We start from the raw sequence: 18,188 nt of genomic DNA, 5'->3' as shown, positions 1-18,188 counted from the left end.
TTACGTGTCAGCGCTCAGACCTTAGACTAGATCCCAGGTGTTGAAACCAAGGACTTCACACCTAGACTAGCAATTTGTTATATTGTTACTGATTTCCTGTGTATGACTCTGGCTAAACTCTGACTCTGCTCTCGCTTACTGATTCTGTACTGCTGCCTACCTGCCTATAGTTGCTGAACCTCTGCTCTATTACTGATTACTCTTCTGTCTCACGATTTCTATACTGATACTAACCTCTCTGTTGCCGTACCTTGCCTGTCTGACCATTCTACTCACCAGTGGGCCCTTGCCACTGGTGAGGCGTGCTATATTGTTATCACAAGAGGTCAGCGCTCATAGCAAAGGATTAATACAGGTCAGCCAGTTCGCCCTCTCTTCACAATAAACAACAATCGTCAACAAGAGAAATGGCGCTCTGGCAGAAATTCACAATATATCAAAAGTCCATGTACAGGAGACCTAAAATTGTAAAATGTCCATAAGCATCTAAAATTTTCACTATGTCTTCTTCTATTGCTGAGGCGTAATCTACTGCAGATCCTGATTCAATGGCATGTGAGTGGACCACCACCAACACCCTTTGTGTGCCACTCACCGCTGTAGTAGACCAACCAATGGTCTATATGCACCTTGGGACCGTTCCCGGGTCGTCCCCCACCTCTCGATCAAAGCTCTTTACCTCCAGATGCAGTTTGTCATGACCTCAATAAAAAATGCTCAACATAGCGTAATACTGCTAAAAAAGTTTTAATGGTAAAAAACTATTGCACTTACAATCTCCAAGAAGGTTTAAAAGTATGAGTAATTTTGGCACGGGCTCTCCCCCGCATAGGTGGCCGGGCTGGCTGGCTTAGGCTGACCCTGTCGTTTCTCCGCTGCGCATACGGCAACGCCGGGGTGCCTGCTCGCCTCCTCACCACGCTGCTCCGTGCTCAATCCACTTCCGCATTAGACTCCGCCCTATCGATTTCGTCACTTCGTGAATCATCAGGGGCTCGAAGTCCAATGCGTCAGGCAAATCAGTTATAGCAGCCTTCTCCTCCCTCAACCCGCCCCCTCCCTACGTGACCTATCAGCACATGGTTGCAAAACTCGCTGATGCGAGTGACGTATCCTCCTACCCTCCGTGTTATTGCCATAGCCTTCCAGCTGAGCCATACAGCGGGCATACCCACATATTAACAATCCCACACATACAGTCAGTTCCCTAGATATCTCCCCCCCCAAAAAACAACGATAATTACATTTCCGTAACACACCTCCCTTCAGTACCTCTCCTACTAGTTATCACTATACATAGTAACTCTATTCTAAACCCGTGCTATAACAAACCCCCCCCCCACATTCTATTCCTTATCCCCTCCCCCCACTGCGCTCATTGCAGAGTTTCCCCCATGTCTTCTATCGTAACTGTGAAGCATACAATATTCCTGTATACACATAAACTCCTCCACCTCCATACTTTATATCACCTAGTGCGTGTTATCACACTGTGTGCCCCGTTTTCCAGGGGGCCCGGGAGCATGCGCACACATCGCACCACCCCCTATCCACAAAGCCACCCCAGTGGAAGTGCATCAAACTATCCCAGGAAGCTAGCCCCACCATACCCCCCTAGTCACCCAGAAAACATACCAGATCTATATCTATATTTAACCCCTCGGGCCCAATAGAAGAAGACATAGTGAAAATTTTAGATGCTTATGGACATTTTACAATTTTAGGTCTCCTGTACATGGACTTTTGATATATTGTGAATTTCTGCCAGAGCGCCATTTCTCTTGTTGACGATTGTTGTTTATTGTGAAGAGAGGGCGAACTGGCTGACCTGTATTAATCCTTTGCTATGAGCGCTGACCTCTTGTGATAACAGTTTTTGATGATATAAGGGGAGCGACCTAGCTTTGAAAAGCTGTTGAATTGTATGTCCAGGAATTTTAACCTTTATTTTAAGAATCTATAGGTAAAATAATAGTTAATTGCACATATTTTATCTAAGTCCCTTGTGTCAAAATGGACCCATTTGAACAAAGAGCAAAGAGAATCATTAATTTAGATGAAATTTTTGTAGATAGTGGGGATATATTAGGGGGTACCATGGAACAAGAATTTAGAAAATTACAAACAGTCATGGTAAAAGAACAGGGCACATGGTGGGACTTGGCCGCACTGACGAAATACGATAAGGAGGGTATTATACCCAAGAGGCTAAGATGGGATCTTATGGCCAATGATGGGGAGGATGATGAAGAGAATGATAGGGAATGGGAGGAGTATTTCGATAAGTGCGGCCAGGGCCTTGTGAAACTACTGATAAAAAGAAAAAATAAAAGGTTGGAAAGATTGGGGGGAGAAATTGATAACATCAAAATTAAAATGACCCCGCTGAATAATTCAGAGGAATATAAAAGTAGGTCTAAAAGACTAGGGGAGTTTTAGAGAAAAATGAGAAAGATATCAGGGCTGAAAAGCAAAAGCATGGGGGAAACTCTGCAATGAGCGCAGTGGGGGGAGGGGATAAGGAATAGAATGTGGGGGGGGGTTTGTTATAGCACGGGTTTAGAATAGAGTTACTATGTATAGTGATAACTAGTAGGAGAGGTACTGAAGGGAGGTGTGTTACGGAAATGTAATTATCGTTGTTTTTTTGGGGGGGGAGATATCTAGGGAACTGACTGTATGTGTGGGATTGTTAATATGTGGGTATGCCCGCTGTATGGCTCAGCTGGAAGGCTATGGCAATAACACGGAGGGTAGGAGGATACGTCACTCGCATCAGCGAGTTTTGCAACCATGTGCTGATAGGTCACGTAGGGAGGGGGCGGGTTGAGGGAGGAGAAGGCTGCTATAACTGATTTGCCTGACGCATTGGACTTCGAGCCCCTGATGAGTCACGAAGTGACGAAATCGATAGGGCGGAGTCTAATGCGGAAGTGGATTGAGCACGGAGCAGCGTGGTGAGGAGGCGAGCAGGCACCCCGGCGTTGCCGTATGCGCAGCGGAGAAACGACAGGGTCAGCCTAAGCCAGCCAGCCCGGCCACCTATGCGGGGGGAGCCCGTGCCAAAATTACTCATACTTTTAAACCTTCTTGGAGATTGTAAGTGCAATAGTTTTTTTTACCATTAAAACTTTTTTAGCAGTATTACGCTATGTTGAGCATTTTTTATTGAGGTCATGACAAACTGCATCTGGAGGTAAAGAGCTTTGATCGAGAGGTGGGGGACGACCCGGGAACGGTCCCAAGGTGCATATAGACCATTGGTTGGTCTACTACAGCGGTGAGTGGCACACAAAGGGTGTTGGTGGTGGTCCACTCACATGCCATTGAATCAGGATCTGCAGTAGATTACGCCTCAGCAATAGAAGAAGACATAGTGAAAATTTTAGATGCTTATGGACATTTTACAATTTTAGGCGTGCTATATACCCACCAGCTCCTCTGGTGCGGTATCGCTACTATTCCTTAAAGTGACTAATAGTACCTTACCAGCTCCACTGGTAAGGTCTAGCTAAACTATTTGGTCACGAGCTCTGCTCCAATTAGATTGTCACTTAAACTGATAGTACCTTACCAGCTCCTCTGGTAAGGTTTTGCCAAATTATACAGTTGCCGTGACTGATAGTACCTTACCAGCCCCTCTGGTAAGGTCTGACCTAATTATACGGTTTCTGTAGCTGATAGTACCTTGCCAGCCCCTCTGGAAAGGCCTAGCCGAACTATACAGCTACCGTACCTGTTAGTACATAGCCATCTCCTTTGGAAGGTCTGGCCCTACTTATCAGTGCTCTCGCAGCTAGTGCCCCCCAGCACCTCTGGAGAGGCCTAGCCTTATTGGGTTTGGAGGCTTATCAGTTTCACTGATGAGCACTCGTTAATTATTATTCCCACCAGCTCCACTGGTGAGGTGTTGCTTAGTGACTGATAGTACCTTCCCAGCTCCTCTGGAAGGTTTAGCCAAACTATCCGAGTCACTTGTATTACCTTTCCAGCTCTTCTGGAAAGGTCTAGCGTAGCTTCTCTCGCTACCTGTTTAACTATTTCCTTGCCAGCTCCTCTGGTAAGGACTAGTCAGTCTATTTCTGTATCTCTCCTAGTTAGACCTTCCAGGCCCCTCTGGAAAAGGTCTGTGTTATTATCTGTCGGATTGCTACTGGTCTCTCGCCAGCTCCCCTGGCGGAGACCAGCAACACTATTTCCTGTACTCTCACTGTTAGTACCTTTCCGGTCCCTCTGGAAAGGTTTAGCCAAACTATACAGTCAGTGTACTGATAGTACCTTACCAGCTCCTCTGGTAAGGTCTCGCAAAGCTATTAAAGTTACGGTTGCACCAAGCACTACACTCATAGCATCCTTGTAGCTATACTAGTATTATTGGTGATTCTGCAGATCACCACATAATCAAGTATAGCGTCTGCATTATTGGTGATTCTGCAGATCACCACATAATCAGACGTCTGAGTTGCTACACCCTACCGTTACAGAAACATAATGTATGGCTCTCAGGGAATTACATTTTAAAATATGTGGTGTTTATGGCTCTCTCAGCCAAAAAGGTTCCTGACCCCTGTACTAGATTGTCTGCTTATAGAGGTCATATGGTCTCAAAAGTTTAAGACTCTGTAAGTTGAGTCTGAAGGGGGTTAAGGGAAAGAAGGTGTTGCCTATAACTGTTTAGAGGTGGGTGGCAGGCTCAGAACTGACAAAACAATCCCTAGAATCAGTGGAATAACTTCATGGGGCCCCCCAGCAAAACTTGGATGGGGCCCCTCAATGTTCACTCCCCTTCCCTCGCCTCCCCTTGGTGTCCTTTATGGCCTGGGAGCCCATCTCACAAGGGTCATAAACAAGTGTGACCATCATGATCTTCACACCCATAACAAGTGTAGCCACAAAACCACCTGATCTGGAGTATCGGAGAATGAGAAGGCTAGTAGTTGGTGTACAAGAAGGATCGGTGCGGGAGACTTGGGCGCAGGATACAGTCAGTATATGGCTGATCCTGCTTCTGCACAAGTCCCGGCCGTGGTAATTACTATTCCCCCTCCAGGCCACCATTGATAGTGGTGCCAATTGCTATTGCTAAAAGCCAAATTACAGTGTTTTAAATGTAACTACAGTACTGCAATAGCCGCAATACCTATTACGGCCTATGGTGGCGCCGGCTGCGCCCAAGTCTCCTGCGCTGGCTTTTTAGTGTTTGAAGTAGTTGAGGTCCCCCAAAGCTCAGCGCCCCCCTACGATCAGGGTCTGTTCCTCTAGTTATGCTCCTGTCTAGAATTGAATACACTCCCATACACCTACATACCAGAGTTCTTCTTTAATCAACGCCCATAATCATAATGTGACCAGTATACGTCTCCTTTATTCCTCAATCAATAATACAAACACTGCTTGCAAAGACTGCAAACGCTAATTTTTTGCACATTTTTGACAAACAAAGCAGTAAAATCCTCCTTTGAATGACATCTTCAGCCCGCTTTGCCTCGTAATCAGATTTTATTATCCCTGATGAAGTAATTTACTAATAAAAAACACATTGCTTTTAACAGACATTTTATTGGGTGTTCCAGAATAGCCTTGTAAAAACCGGGAGATAAATGCAAGAGAATACTGAGGGAAAAAAATAACAGCTTGGACAAATAAAACCACAAAGTGAAATAAATCGTTAAATAAAAGGCCCGTCATAAAGTATAACACGGGATTAATGAGACGTCTTTTGATTTTCGCTTTGTCTTTCACACTCGAAAAGGACTAGAAGACAACCAGCCAAACATGAGGATTTATAGTAACGGCAAGTTTCAAACTTACCGCAGAGATGTGGCCCTAAACGCAAAGCTGGAAATGAGCAATTCTCCAAGCAATTGTGAGGATTAGTGTGAACGATATTTATTTATTATCAAGCGCAAACATATTACCCAGAGCTGGACAATAAATAGGGATACACATGTAAACAAGGAGTGGCAGACAGAGAGGTAGCACACGGTTATACAACATAGCCCAAGGCTATCCATGCAAACAGGGTATAAGACCCAGCAATTCAAGTCCGAGTTAGTCCATGGGAAGGGTGTCATAGCTGGGGTTGCAAGATCAGGAAGGACACAATAAGGGGTGGGGGACCCTTCCAAAGGCTTACAATCTAAAGGGGTGGGGGAGGGACACTTAAGGTGCGGCTGTGGAAAAGGTTCTCAGCTGAGAGAGTTAAAATGTGGTAGATGGGGGGTAAGCCATTTTAAACAAGTGAGTTTTAAAGCGGTATTGTCACCATAAAAATCAAATTTCAACAGCAACTGATCTGAGTGTATTAAGTTGAATGCTGGGAGTTCTTTTTATCTATAATATATTCCTCCTCTTCCATTTATTTCCTTGTCCGGCTTTCTTATCTGAAACACCTCTGCTCACTTGTGTTTACAAGCAAGGCTGAGGTAACTCAGCGATTAGAGTATAAGACAGTGTAGTTCCTAGTATACACCTCAGTGGGAGAGTCTGAAGACTCTGGGAGGAGGGCAGCTAATGAATACACAATGAGCAAGAGAAGGGAGGGGGGGGAACAAGAGTCAGGGAGGATATGATGTCAGCATTAGCTTGGCAAGATGGCCATTGCCTAGAAGAGGATTTTCTGCTTTTCCTTTATAAAAATTCACAGGAATCAGTACGTAGATAGCACAATACATCTGTTATGCAAGTAGAAGTAGTATTTATCTACTATATATACATATATATCTATATGTGTTTTTTTATTTCTAGGTTAGCATGGGTGTTGCTTGTTCTTTAAGGGCTTGCTTGAAGGCATTGAGGGAAGGGGTGGATCTGGGGGGAAGGGGCGGGAAGGAGAGTTCCATAGTGTCGGGGCGGCTCTTGAGACGTCCTGTAGGAGTGTATGGGAGTGAGAAATGCATGGGGCGGCCAGGCAGAGATCATTGGAGGCAGGTATATATCTGTGGACGGCATCAGAGATGTAGGTTGGGCAGGTCTTGTGCATTGATTTGTAGGCCAGGCATAGAATCTTAAAACGAATCCTGAATCAGATAGGAAGCCAGTGTAGGGCTATGCAGAGAGGAGAAGTGAAAGCAGAGCGGTGGGAAGAATGGATGAGTCTAGCCACTGCATTCATGACTGATTGAAGGGGTGCGATGTGGTTCGAATGGAGGCCAGACAGTAGGGCATTGCAATAGTGAAGGAGGGAGATAATGAGGGCATGGATGAGAAGCTTTGTTTTGCTTACTTTTGGTTTCAATATGAATCATCACTGCTGCTCAACGGAGCAGTGATTATTCATGCATCCAGCACTTTGACTGGCTTTGGAAACGCAAGTTCCCATTCACCAATCATAGCACTAATGGCTGGGGAGGGGGGCTTGCAGTGCACACGTAATCGCCCGTGGTGGTTTGTAAACACGACAATGCGTATATACACACCCCTGATATTTGAGTGAAGTATTTAGAGGCGAATATATAATGGCAGTATTTGTATAGCGCCTTTCTCCTGTCGGACTCAAAGCGCTTGCGAGGCAGCCACTAGAGCGCACTCAGTAGGCAGTAGCAGTGTTAGGGAGTCTTGCCCAATGAACTCCTTACTTAATTACTGGCTTACTGAACAGGCAGAGCCAAGATTCGAACCCTGGTCTCCCGTGTCAGATGCAGAGCCCTTAACCAGTACACCATCCAGCCACCACATATATATACAATGTGGCGGTCGGGAATCGGCTAAACAGTTTAGTGTCCATACCACTGGAAACTTCTCCTATAGGCAGGCACATGGAATTTAATATGAATAATTGTAATGCACTTTAGACGTACTAATGGCTAAGTACCGTATACAATAAATGGCATACATTGTTTATTAATTCTGGTCAGTTCCTCCTGGCAAACAGGTAGTATACAGGAACATTAGTTGCATTTATTTATACTAGCCGACCCGCGGCGTAGCATACGCCGCATAAGAGGGTAGAGGGCAGGAAGGGGGTATTGGGCACAGCGGCGGGGAGGGGGGTCAGACCCCCCTAAACTGGGTCCCCCATGTGTGCTCTACCTCCAGCTTAAGCTCGGCAGGAACCCCCCCCCCCCCTCACCTGGGTCCCCCATGTGCGCTCCCCCTCCTGCTTAAGCACAGTAGCAGCCGCCACTATTAGTAAGAGGCAGCGGGCGGGGATGACTCACCTCTTCCATGTTCCATCGTGCGTTCCACTGTCGTCACTTTCTGCAATGCCGCACACTGTATTGGTGTAATTTGCCTTTTTAAAACAGAAGGAAATCTGCAATAATTCAGCTATAAGTGAACATTTGTGGCTACCCACAATGCACTGTTACTAAATATGCAAATTACTCCTTTTCCCCCTTGTTAAGCCAAGCAAGCATCCAGAGCTGCTGGTGTATAGCAAGCATATAGCTTTAAATTTTACACAGTCATACCAAACCCACATGTAGAAAGCCTGTTTCAGACTTTTGGTCCTCATCAGTACATGGCAGGGATAGATACAGCTGTATGAGATAGGGCTTGGACCCGTACAACAGAGTAACCAAGCAGCTCAGGGTGACCCAAACCACTCGGAATGTATAGGGGGATAAAGGGGACTAAATAGACCTCCTACTAAGAAAAGCAAAGCTTGGTGTAATTTGCCTTCCTAAAACAGAAGGAAATCTGCAATAATTCAGCTATAAGTGAATATTTGTGGTTACCCACAATGCACTGCTACTAAATATGCAAATAATTCCTTTTCACCCTTAGTAACGCTTAGTTGGTGTATAGCAAGCCTATAGCTTTAAATTTTACACAGCCATATCAAACCCACTTGTGACAGCCTGTTTGAGACTTTTGTTTCTCATCTGTACATGGCAAGGATTGATATGGCTGTATGAGATAGGGCTTGGACCAGTACAACAGAGTAACCAAGCAACTCAGGGTGACCCAAACCACTCGGCATGTATAGGTGGATAATAGTGCTGTCCGGATCATGAACGATTCTGATCTTTGATCCGAATCTCTTTTGTGAGTCGAATCATCCGGATCATCAAAATGAACAGATTCGGATCAAAAGGGGTGGAGCCAGGAGCGGCATGCCCCCCTCTCTCAGCGGGCAGCGGGGTCCTGGAAGCAGAGCGGAGATGGATCGCTCAGTTGGAGGGGAGCCAGCCAGCCTTGCAGGGACAGGTAGTTGGGAGAGGGGACATGGGTGCCACTGCCAGATATGTGTGGAGCACACTACTGGCTGCAATGTGCTGCTGATTATAGGCTGTGTGTTGTGGTTGTGAACAAATGGGAAACTTTTGGCTGAGAAGCACAACTCAGTAATGCTGGGAATACACGGTTCGTTTTTGCCTTCGTTTAAACCTTCGATTCGTTCGGTAAACGAATCGAGTGTTGAAAACGTATGTGAAAATAGTCATAATCTCATTATAGTTTCGATTAATAGACCCCAAAAACGAACGACTAGTGATCGAACATGTTTGATATTATCTCTCTTTATCCATCTAATCGAGCCATTGGTAGGCTTGATGGCTGTTCAGATCGATTATATATTCGTTTATGCTAGTCCGTCCCTGTAAAAAGGGATTTTCGTTTCGTTTCTTTGCAGCCTTCGATCATTGGAAAAACGAAACCATCAGAATCGAAAAAAAAAAACGAAACCGTGGGTGGTGATATTAACCGTATGACCGATTATTTCGGGATCGAAAAGGACAAAAGGCACAATCGAAACGAAGGTTTAAACGAAGGCAAAAACGAACCGTGTATTCCCAGCATAACTCTGCAGACAGCTTGGAACACAGGCACAGTGATTGCTGTGCAATATGATCCCCCTGCACTCTGCTCTAAACATCTGCACTTATCTTCTCCCTAAATTTATGATGTGTTCAAGGTGAGAAAAGGGGAATGCTTTCTTTCACTGTGAGACGTTTGCATTCAGAGTATACAGATGAACATATAGGTGAAATATATGTAAAGCATATGATTGCAATTGGGTATTGTGTGCAAAAAAACATTTCTGCTCTCTGCTCACCCCTCTTCGTTCACCTCCTCCCTTCTGTTCACTCCCTGCCCGGCTCTGTCCACCATCCCCCCTTCTCTATCTGTCCACCCCTCTCCCCTTCTCTGTCCGTCCGTCCACCCTCCCCTTCTCTGTCTGTTCACCCCCCTCCCCTTCTTTGTCTGTCCACCCCCCTCGCCTTCTTTGTCTGTCCACCCCCCTCCCCTTCTTTGGCCTCGATTCATAAAGCATTTCCGCATGAGGAAATGCAGAAAACCGCTCACTTTACCGACCACACAGCCAAATCTGTATTCATAAAGGCTTTTTCCGCATGAAAAGCCGACATCCACGAGCAGAGTGATAAATCACCACCTTGCGCGGTGATTATCACAGCAAAAGTAACAAATGTCAATTCATAAAGATTAGAGGTAGCGGTATGCGGACGGGTATTACCGCTACCTCTGATGTGGCGAGAAGCGTGCGGAATCTGTTGCAGTGAATGGGACAGACCTCCCAAGCAGCTGCAGAGAGAACACCGCACGGAGGGACTCCGCCTGCTTCCCCTGTTTCCGCATGTCTCCCGACAGCCTAACGCCTGCCTACAGCGGAGTATCTCCGCACGCCTGTCACAACTAGCTAAATTTTTATGAATTACCACCCTGAAGGCGGAAATACCGACAGCGGTGTTTCCCCGCTCGACTTTCTCCGCTCGCAGGCACTTTTATGAATCGAGGCCATAGTCTGTCCACTGCAGGGAAAGTCCTGCCCTGCTAGTCGTAAACCTCCCCCCCCCCCAATGCTTCCCTAGTAAAATGATCCGAGATTTGGATCAAAGATCTTTTCAATGATCCGATTCAAATCATCCGAATCATTGAAAAGATCCGAACTTCGCATCTCTAGTGGATAAAAGGGACCAAAAAGACCTTCTACTAAAAATATCAAAGCTTGGTGTAATTTGCCTTCTTAAAACAGAAGAAAATCTGCAATAATTCAGCTATAAGTGAACATTTGTGATTACCCACAATGCACCACTACTAAATATGCAAATTATTCCTTTTCACCCTTAGTAAGCCAAGAAAGCCTATAGCTTTAAAGAGACTCTGTAACATTAAAAAGATCCCCTGGGGGGTACTCACCTCGGGTGGGGGAAGCCTCCGGATCCTAATGAGGCTTCCCACGCCGTCCTCTGTCCCACGGGGGTCTCGCCGCAGCCCTCCGAACAGCCGGCGACTGTGCCGACTGTCAGTTCAATATTTACCTTTGCTGGCTCCAGCGGGGGCGCTGTGGTGACTTTCTGCACGGAAATAGACGGAAATACCCGATCTCCGTCGGGTCCGCTCTACTGCGCAGGTGCCGGAAACTTGCGCCTGCGCAGTAGAGCAGACTCAGCAGACCCGACGGTGATCGGGTATTTCCGCCTACTTCGGCGCCGAGAGGCATCAGAGCGCCTGCGCAGGAGCCAGGAAGGTAAATATTGCGTCACGGCTGTACGGAGGGCTACAGCGAGACCCCCGAGGGACGCAGGACGGCGTGGGAAGCCTCATTAGGATCCTGAGGCTTCCCCCACCCGAGGTGAGTACCCCCCAGGGGCCGTTTTGTAGTTACAGTTCCTCTTTAAGTTTTACACAGTCATATCAATCCCACATGTGACAGCCTGTTTCAGACATTTGGTCCTCATCAGTACATAGCAGGGATTGATAAGGCTGTATGAGATAGGGCTTAGACCAGTACAACAGAGTAACCAAGCAGCTCAGGGTGACTAAAACTACTAAGAATGTATAGGAGGATAAAATAGACCAAAAAGCCCTTCTACTAAAAAAAAGCAAATCTTGGTGTAATTTTCCTTCTTAAAACAGAAGCAAATCTGCAATAATTCAGCTATAAGTGAACATTTGTGGTTACCCACAATGCACTGCTACTGAATATGCAAATTATCCCTTTTTGCCCTTGGTTTCATAGGACACTACTTCTTCTTCTTGCTTGGACCAGCCCCTTCTTCTTGCTTGGACCGGCCCTGGGGGCAGGGCGCTACTTCTTCTTCTTGTTTGAAGGTTGAGGCACTTACTCTATTATATATATATAGATAGATATAGATGTGAAATGACACTGGAGGTACTCTTTAATGAGCAAATGGAAGCGAAATGCTAACCTATTACGAAATAGTGCAAATATAAATAATGTACGCATACTGCATTATTGATTGGGGTCCCCAATCAGTGTCGAACTGAGAGCTGGAAAAGTTGAGGAAATCCACCTGCTGGCCAAGCAGCAGTAACCCTGTGTTATCACTCCCAACAGAAACCTGCAGCAAGTCTTCACTGTGAGCAGCAACACCTGATTACTGCTGCTTGGCCAGCAAGTGGATTTCCCAGTTCTCAGTCCGACACTGTCCCCAATGCTAGGACTTAACAACAAATACTCCAACGCTTTAAAGGGAACCTGAGGTGAGAGGGATATGGAGGGTGACATGCTTATTTATTTTGATAATGCACATTGCCTGGTTGGTTTGCTGATCCTCTGCCTCTAATACTTAGACCCTGAACAAGCATGCAGAACAGAAGTCTATGACAAATCTAACAAGAGTAGCTGCATGCTTGTTTTAGGTGTGTGATTTAAACCCTACTGACCATAAAGATCAGCAGGACTGCCAGGCAACTGTTATTGTTTAAAGTGGACCTGAACTATTGCATAGGACAGAAGAAAAACATAGAGAAATGCACCCTGTATGTATTTAGAGAATGTAGCCTGTCTAACTCACCCTCATCTGTGACTAATCACAACTGTAATTTGATCTCTCAGCTGTGTCAGCTGGCTGCCTTGGCAAAGCAGCTAATTTGTAAATAACCCAGGATGTTAAAGGGCAACTGTAGTGAGAAGAATATGGAGGCTGCCATATTTATTTCCTTTTAAACAATACCAGTTACCTGGCAGCCAGACTTGGCAGCAGTAGTGTCTGAATAACACTATAAACAAGCATGCAGTCAATCTTGTCAGATCTGACAATAATGTCAGAATCACCTGATCTACCTATGCTTGTTCAGGGTCTATGGCTAAAAGTATCAGAGACAGAGGATCAGCAGGACAGCCAAGCAACCAGTATTGCCTACAGGGAAATACATACGGCAGCCTCCATATCCATTTTGCTTCAGTTGTCCTTTAACTCTATGGGCCTGATTCACAAAGCGGTGCTAACAGTTAGCACCCTGGTGAAAAGCCCTTTATCACGCCTAAACTCAGTTTAGGCATGATAAGTTTAGGCATGATAAGTTTAGGTGTGATAAGTTTAGGCATGATAAGTTTAAGCACCAACTGCGTTAGCACCGCAGTGCACAGCTGATCAAAAGTTTTGCGCTAGCAAAGTCTGGTGCACTTCGCGTAGAGTTTAATGGCGCTGCTTTGCGTGCGGGACTTTGCGCGCTATCTACACTTATCTAAACTTATCACGCCTAAACTTATCACACCTAAACTTATCACACCTAAACTTATCACGCCTAAACTGACTTTTCACCAGCATGGTGCAATGGTTATCACGCCTAAAGTCTCTAACTGGGTTAGGACCGCTTTGTGAATCGAGCCCTATGTCTGCGTCCATGAAAGCAGGAAGTAGACATACTGCAGATTAATTGCAGGATTTGCATCAGCTGTAACAAAAAAAATGTTTTGCTGTAAAGGTTATTATGCTGTTGTGTATCATTTATAGCAGAGAGGAAGTTCTGAGTTCAGGTCCACTTTAAAAGGAAATAAATATGGCAGCTTCCATAGGTCTCACACCTCGCGTTCCAAGGGTTTTACGTTTTAGGGCTCTTACACAGTGCGACGTTAAAGTCGCACGTTACAACAACATGTCCCTTTTGGGGCTAATTGGACAATGCCTTGTAAGGGATTTTCACCTTCCTCTGGATCAGCAGAGATACAGTATGTGAGGGAGCAGGCTGGTGTTGTACTTTGTCTCCTGGTTGAACTCGATGGACGTATGTCTTTTTTCAACCAAAATAACTATGTAACTATGTAACGCACAATAACTTACAGCAATGAAAAACCAATTGGCTGTTCACAGTGCAGAAGTTGCGTTGGTGTCTAACGCTGCACGTTAAATGAAAGTACTGCATGTTATGCGTTATACACATTTTTAGCTGCGTTAGACTGTTTGTGCATGCTCAGTAATGTTTTCTTTTCTTTCTTTTTTTGTTTTCAATGCATGCGCCGTTTTCGTTCTATCACTGTGCGGCGAAAACGGCGCACCAAACGCAGGGCTGAATAACTTTCAAGTTATAGTCTTTCAATGCGTTGCATTAGGGGCACGTTATGCGACCTTAAAGTCGCATCAAACGCAACGTCTTACTGTGTAAGAGGCCTTATACTTGATCTGTAAGTTATATTGGAAACTCACCGGCAGTCCTCTGGCCCCTGGAGCTCCTCTTTCTCCCTGCAATAAAGAATAATTCGATTTTAACATAATGTCCATAAAAAGGCAGGTGACCTGTGAGCCAATTAGAGAAATGACAGCAGAGAAGATGCAGGTGGGGCGGTTATCACATCAACAAGTCTGTTTTCAGTTTACAGTTAACCCCCTTGCCGGTCCAATTCCCGCGGCAAGGGGGCAGCAGAGAACTTTTTTTTAATTTTATTTTTTTTAAATCATGTAGCGAGCCCAGGGCTCGCTACATGATAGCCGCTACGCAGCGGCATTACCCCACCCACTCCGATCACCTCCGGCGATCAGAGTAAGCAGGAAATCCCGCACAGAATGGGATTTCCTGCTGGGCTTTCCCATTCGCCATGGCGACGGGGCGAGATGACTCCATGGACGTCGGGACGTCAGAGGGAATCCCGATCCACCCCTCAGCGCTGCCTGGCACTGATTGGCCAGGCTGCGCCGGGGTCTGGAGGGGGGGTGCGGCTCGGCGCGGCGGGTAGCGGCGAATCGGCGGGTGGCGGCGGCGATCGCGTACCACACGCAGCTAGCAAAGTGCTAGCTGCGTGTAGGGAAATTTTTTTTTTTTTAAATCGGCCCAGCGGGGCCAGAGAAATCCTCCTACGCAGGTTACCCCAAGCTGAGCTCGGGATAACCGGTAAGGAGGTTAAAGAATGATTGCTTTATGGACAACAGTTTATACTTTGCACTTATAGTACAAGTGCTCTACAGCAAAAATACATGAAACTAAAGACAAACAAAAGCACCAAGAACGTTACAGAGCACCTTACAGCTAACGAGCCCTCTACAGCTTAGCATTTATAAGAACAGCTCATACCTGAGCACACATACAGTGCCTTGCAAAAGTATTCAGCCCCCTTGAAGTTTTCCACATTTTGTCACATTACTGCCACAAACATGAATCCATTTTATTGGAATTCCACATGAAAGACCAATACAGAGTGGTGTACACATGAGAAGTGGAACGAAAATCATACATCATTCCAAACATTTTTTACAAATCAATAACTGCAAAGTGAGGCGTGCGTAAAAAAGGGAGCCGAATAATTACGCACATCTCACTTGGCAGTTATTTATTTGTAAAAAATGTTTGGAATCATGTATGATTTTCATTCCACTTCTCATGTGCATTGGCAGGTCCGGATTTCTGGCAAGGCCAATAGGCCATGGCCTAGGGCACCAGAAATGTAGGGGCGGCTCAGTGAGGGGCAGTAAAGCTGTCTTATTCAGCCATCCCTATCTACAAGGACAGCTTTAACCTTTGAACTCTCTGTCCTGTACTTGTGTCATCCCTGCAAGTCCTGTAAGCGCTATCCTGCAGGTACACATCAGCCTAACTCACATGGAGACACAATAGGTCCATCATTAATGAGATGGCAAACATAACATAAAAGTTGTTAAGGAAAATATAACTTATAATCTATACGCATATTACTGAAATAGCTATTGTCTATGACATCCAATGATAGAATTTTCTCATTGGGGCACACAGAGACAACAACCATACAGATGGTATACTGTAGTTGGCCTTGGGCGGTAAAAAGTACAAATCCGGCCCTGTGTATTGGTCTTTCATGTGAAATTTCAATAAAATTGATGCATGTTTGTGGCAGTAATGTGACAAAATGTGGAAAACTTCAAGGGGGCTGAATACTTTTGCAAGCCACTGTACATGCAATAATAGTGAGACATAGGGCCCCATATGCAATTAACTTTTCCTTTATCTTCCTAGGAGATCATTTTCATCTTCTCTTTAAAGGAAACAAAAGGTGAAAATAAACTAATGAGATAAACAATTGTATCTATCCTCCTTCTCCTAAAAATAACTTTTATTAGATATCCAACAGTTTTATATAATATTTAAATCTACTTTTTAATTTTTTTTACTGTTTCATTGTCTCAGCCTAATGACACATTCATTAAGTACAGAGCTAAAATATATGAACTATTTGCCCCTTTTTATCGCGAGAGTTTTATGTCTGTAATTCCTTATCAGTAAGGGTTACACTATAGTCTGACCCAGGCTGACCCAGACAGTCACTTGCATACCTGATGTTTAACTCTTTAAGGCAGAGAAATAAAAAAGGAACACAGCATAGTTATCCTTTAAAATAACTTTTCTGCATTTTATAACTGAAAAAATACCCAAAAGTTTGTGAAAAAGTACTACTAAAATTATTGAGTATTTTCTTGCTTGTTTGTGGTTTAAAAGGCATTTTATGACAAGGGCCCATATGCAATTGACTTTTGCTTCTGGGTTTTCTCCTAGGAGATACTGTAACTTTTTCATCTTTGATTTAGAATAACTTTTCAGGACTTTGCAATGGAAAAAAGTACCAAAAAGTGGGTAAAAAAGGACATTCAAAATTATTTTGAGTATTTTTTTTTGGTTGCTTCTTGCTGGTGGTTTAAACTCCTTGGCGGTAAGCCCGTGCTGAGCACGGGCTATGCCGCGCAGGAGGATTTCTCAGGCCCTGCTGGGCCGATTTGCACACTTTTTTTTTTGCAACACGCAGCTAGCACTTTGCTAGCTGCGTGTGCACTCTGATCGCCGCCGCTCCGTGCCGATTAGCCGCCGCCACTCGCCGCGCGGGGCCCCCACCCCCCAGACTCAGTGCGCTGCCTGGCCAATCAGTCCCAGGCAGCGCTGAGGGGTTGATCGGGACTCCCAATGACTTCACGACGTTGATGACGTCGGTGACGTCATGCCGCCCGTCGCCATGGCGACGGGGGAAGCCCTCCAGGAAATCCCGTTCTTTGAACGGGATTTCCTGATCGGAGATCGCCGGCGGCTATCATGTAGCAAGCCCTGGGCTCACTACATGATTTAATTTTTTTTTTTAAAAACTGCTCTGCTGCCCCCTGGTGATTTTTAATAGACCGCCAGGGGGGTTAAATTTTATTGACAATTTGGAAATATCACTTAGGAGGAAACTAAGGAGAAAAAGTGAATTGCATATGGGCAAATGTTACAGATTCCTTAGTAAATCAGGTGTAATTTGAACCTCTGATCACAGAAATCGTAAAAGTGTGTCTTTGCATGTGAACCAAAACAAGTCTACACAGTCTATACAGTCTATACGGTTGCAGTGCTTACAGAAGAGCAATTCACTGGCAGCTAGGAACTTAGTTACATTTCTCCATTCCCACTTCAAGTATAAGAAATGAAAAATATCAACCATCCCCTGCACTCAAGAAACCATTTAATATTAAAAATAATAGCAATATCTAAAATACACATCTAAGATAAAATGTTCAATAATCAAACCGTCTTTACAGAACTCGGCTCCGTATCATTGCTTGAGGGATCAAGTCCCAATCCCAGTGGGCAAGAGACCTTGTATGTATGTATGAAGCTTAGGATACATTGGGCCCGATCCGTACACTTTTTCTCCAAGTTTTCTCCTAGGTGATATTTTCACATCATATCAATAAAATGCGTTTTAAGCCACCAGCAAGCAAGAAAATACTCAGAATAATTTTGACAGTACTTTTTCACCTACTATTTGGCACTTTTTTATTGTAGAGTGTTGAAAAGTTATTTTAAACAGAAGATGAAAATGTATCTCTTAAGAGAAACTTGGGAAAAAGTGAACTGGATCAGGCCAATAATGTTTTTGATTGAGTAGGAGCAGTTTGTACTCAGTTAACCTTAAAGTATACCTGAAGGAAAATAAACAGGCCATTTTGGGTACTTATCCCAGGAGAAGGGCGAGGAGGAGGGCAATGGGGGAAGCCTCTGGAAGATCCAGCCCAGAGGAATCCCCCCTCCCCATTGCCCTCCTCTCC

The 18,188-nt window shown here is 45.0% G+C and overlaps 1 protein-coding gene across 1 annotated transcript in view; it reads right to left on the bottom strand.

The window, feature by feature from the left end:
• CCBE1 (collagen and calcium binding EGF domains 1) overlaps positions 1 to 18,188 on the bottom strand; it is a 443,744-nt gene that overhangs the window by 7,373 nt on the left and 418,183 nt on the right. Inside the window, exon 10 of the mRNA XM_068271851.1 lies at positions 14,355 to 14,390. Coding sequence (XP_068127952.1) covers positions 14,355 to 14,390 — 36 coding nt within the window. The remainder of the gene's footprint in view (positions 1 to 14,354; positions 14,391 to 18,188) is intronic.

Source organism: Hyperolius riggenbachi, chromosome 1 (assembly GCF_040937935.1).
Source record: "Hyperolius riggenbachi isolate aHypRig1 chromosome 1, aHypRig1.pri, whole genome shotgun sequence".
NCBI lineage: Eukaryota > Metazoa > Chordata > Amphibia > Anura > Hyperoliidae > Hyperolius > Hyperolius riggenbachi.
The sequence above is the reverse complement of the archived record's forward strand: the minus strand, read 5'-3'. Positions and strand labels throughout refer to the sequence as shown.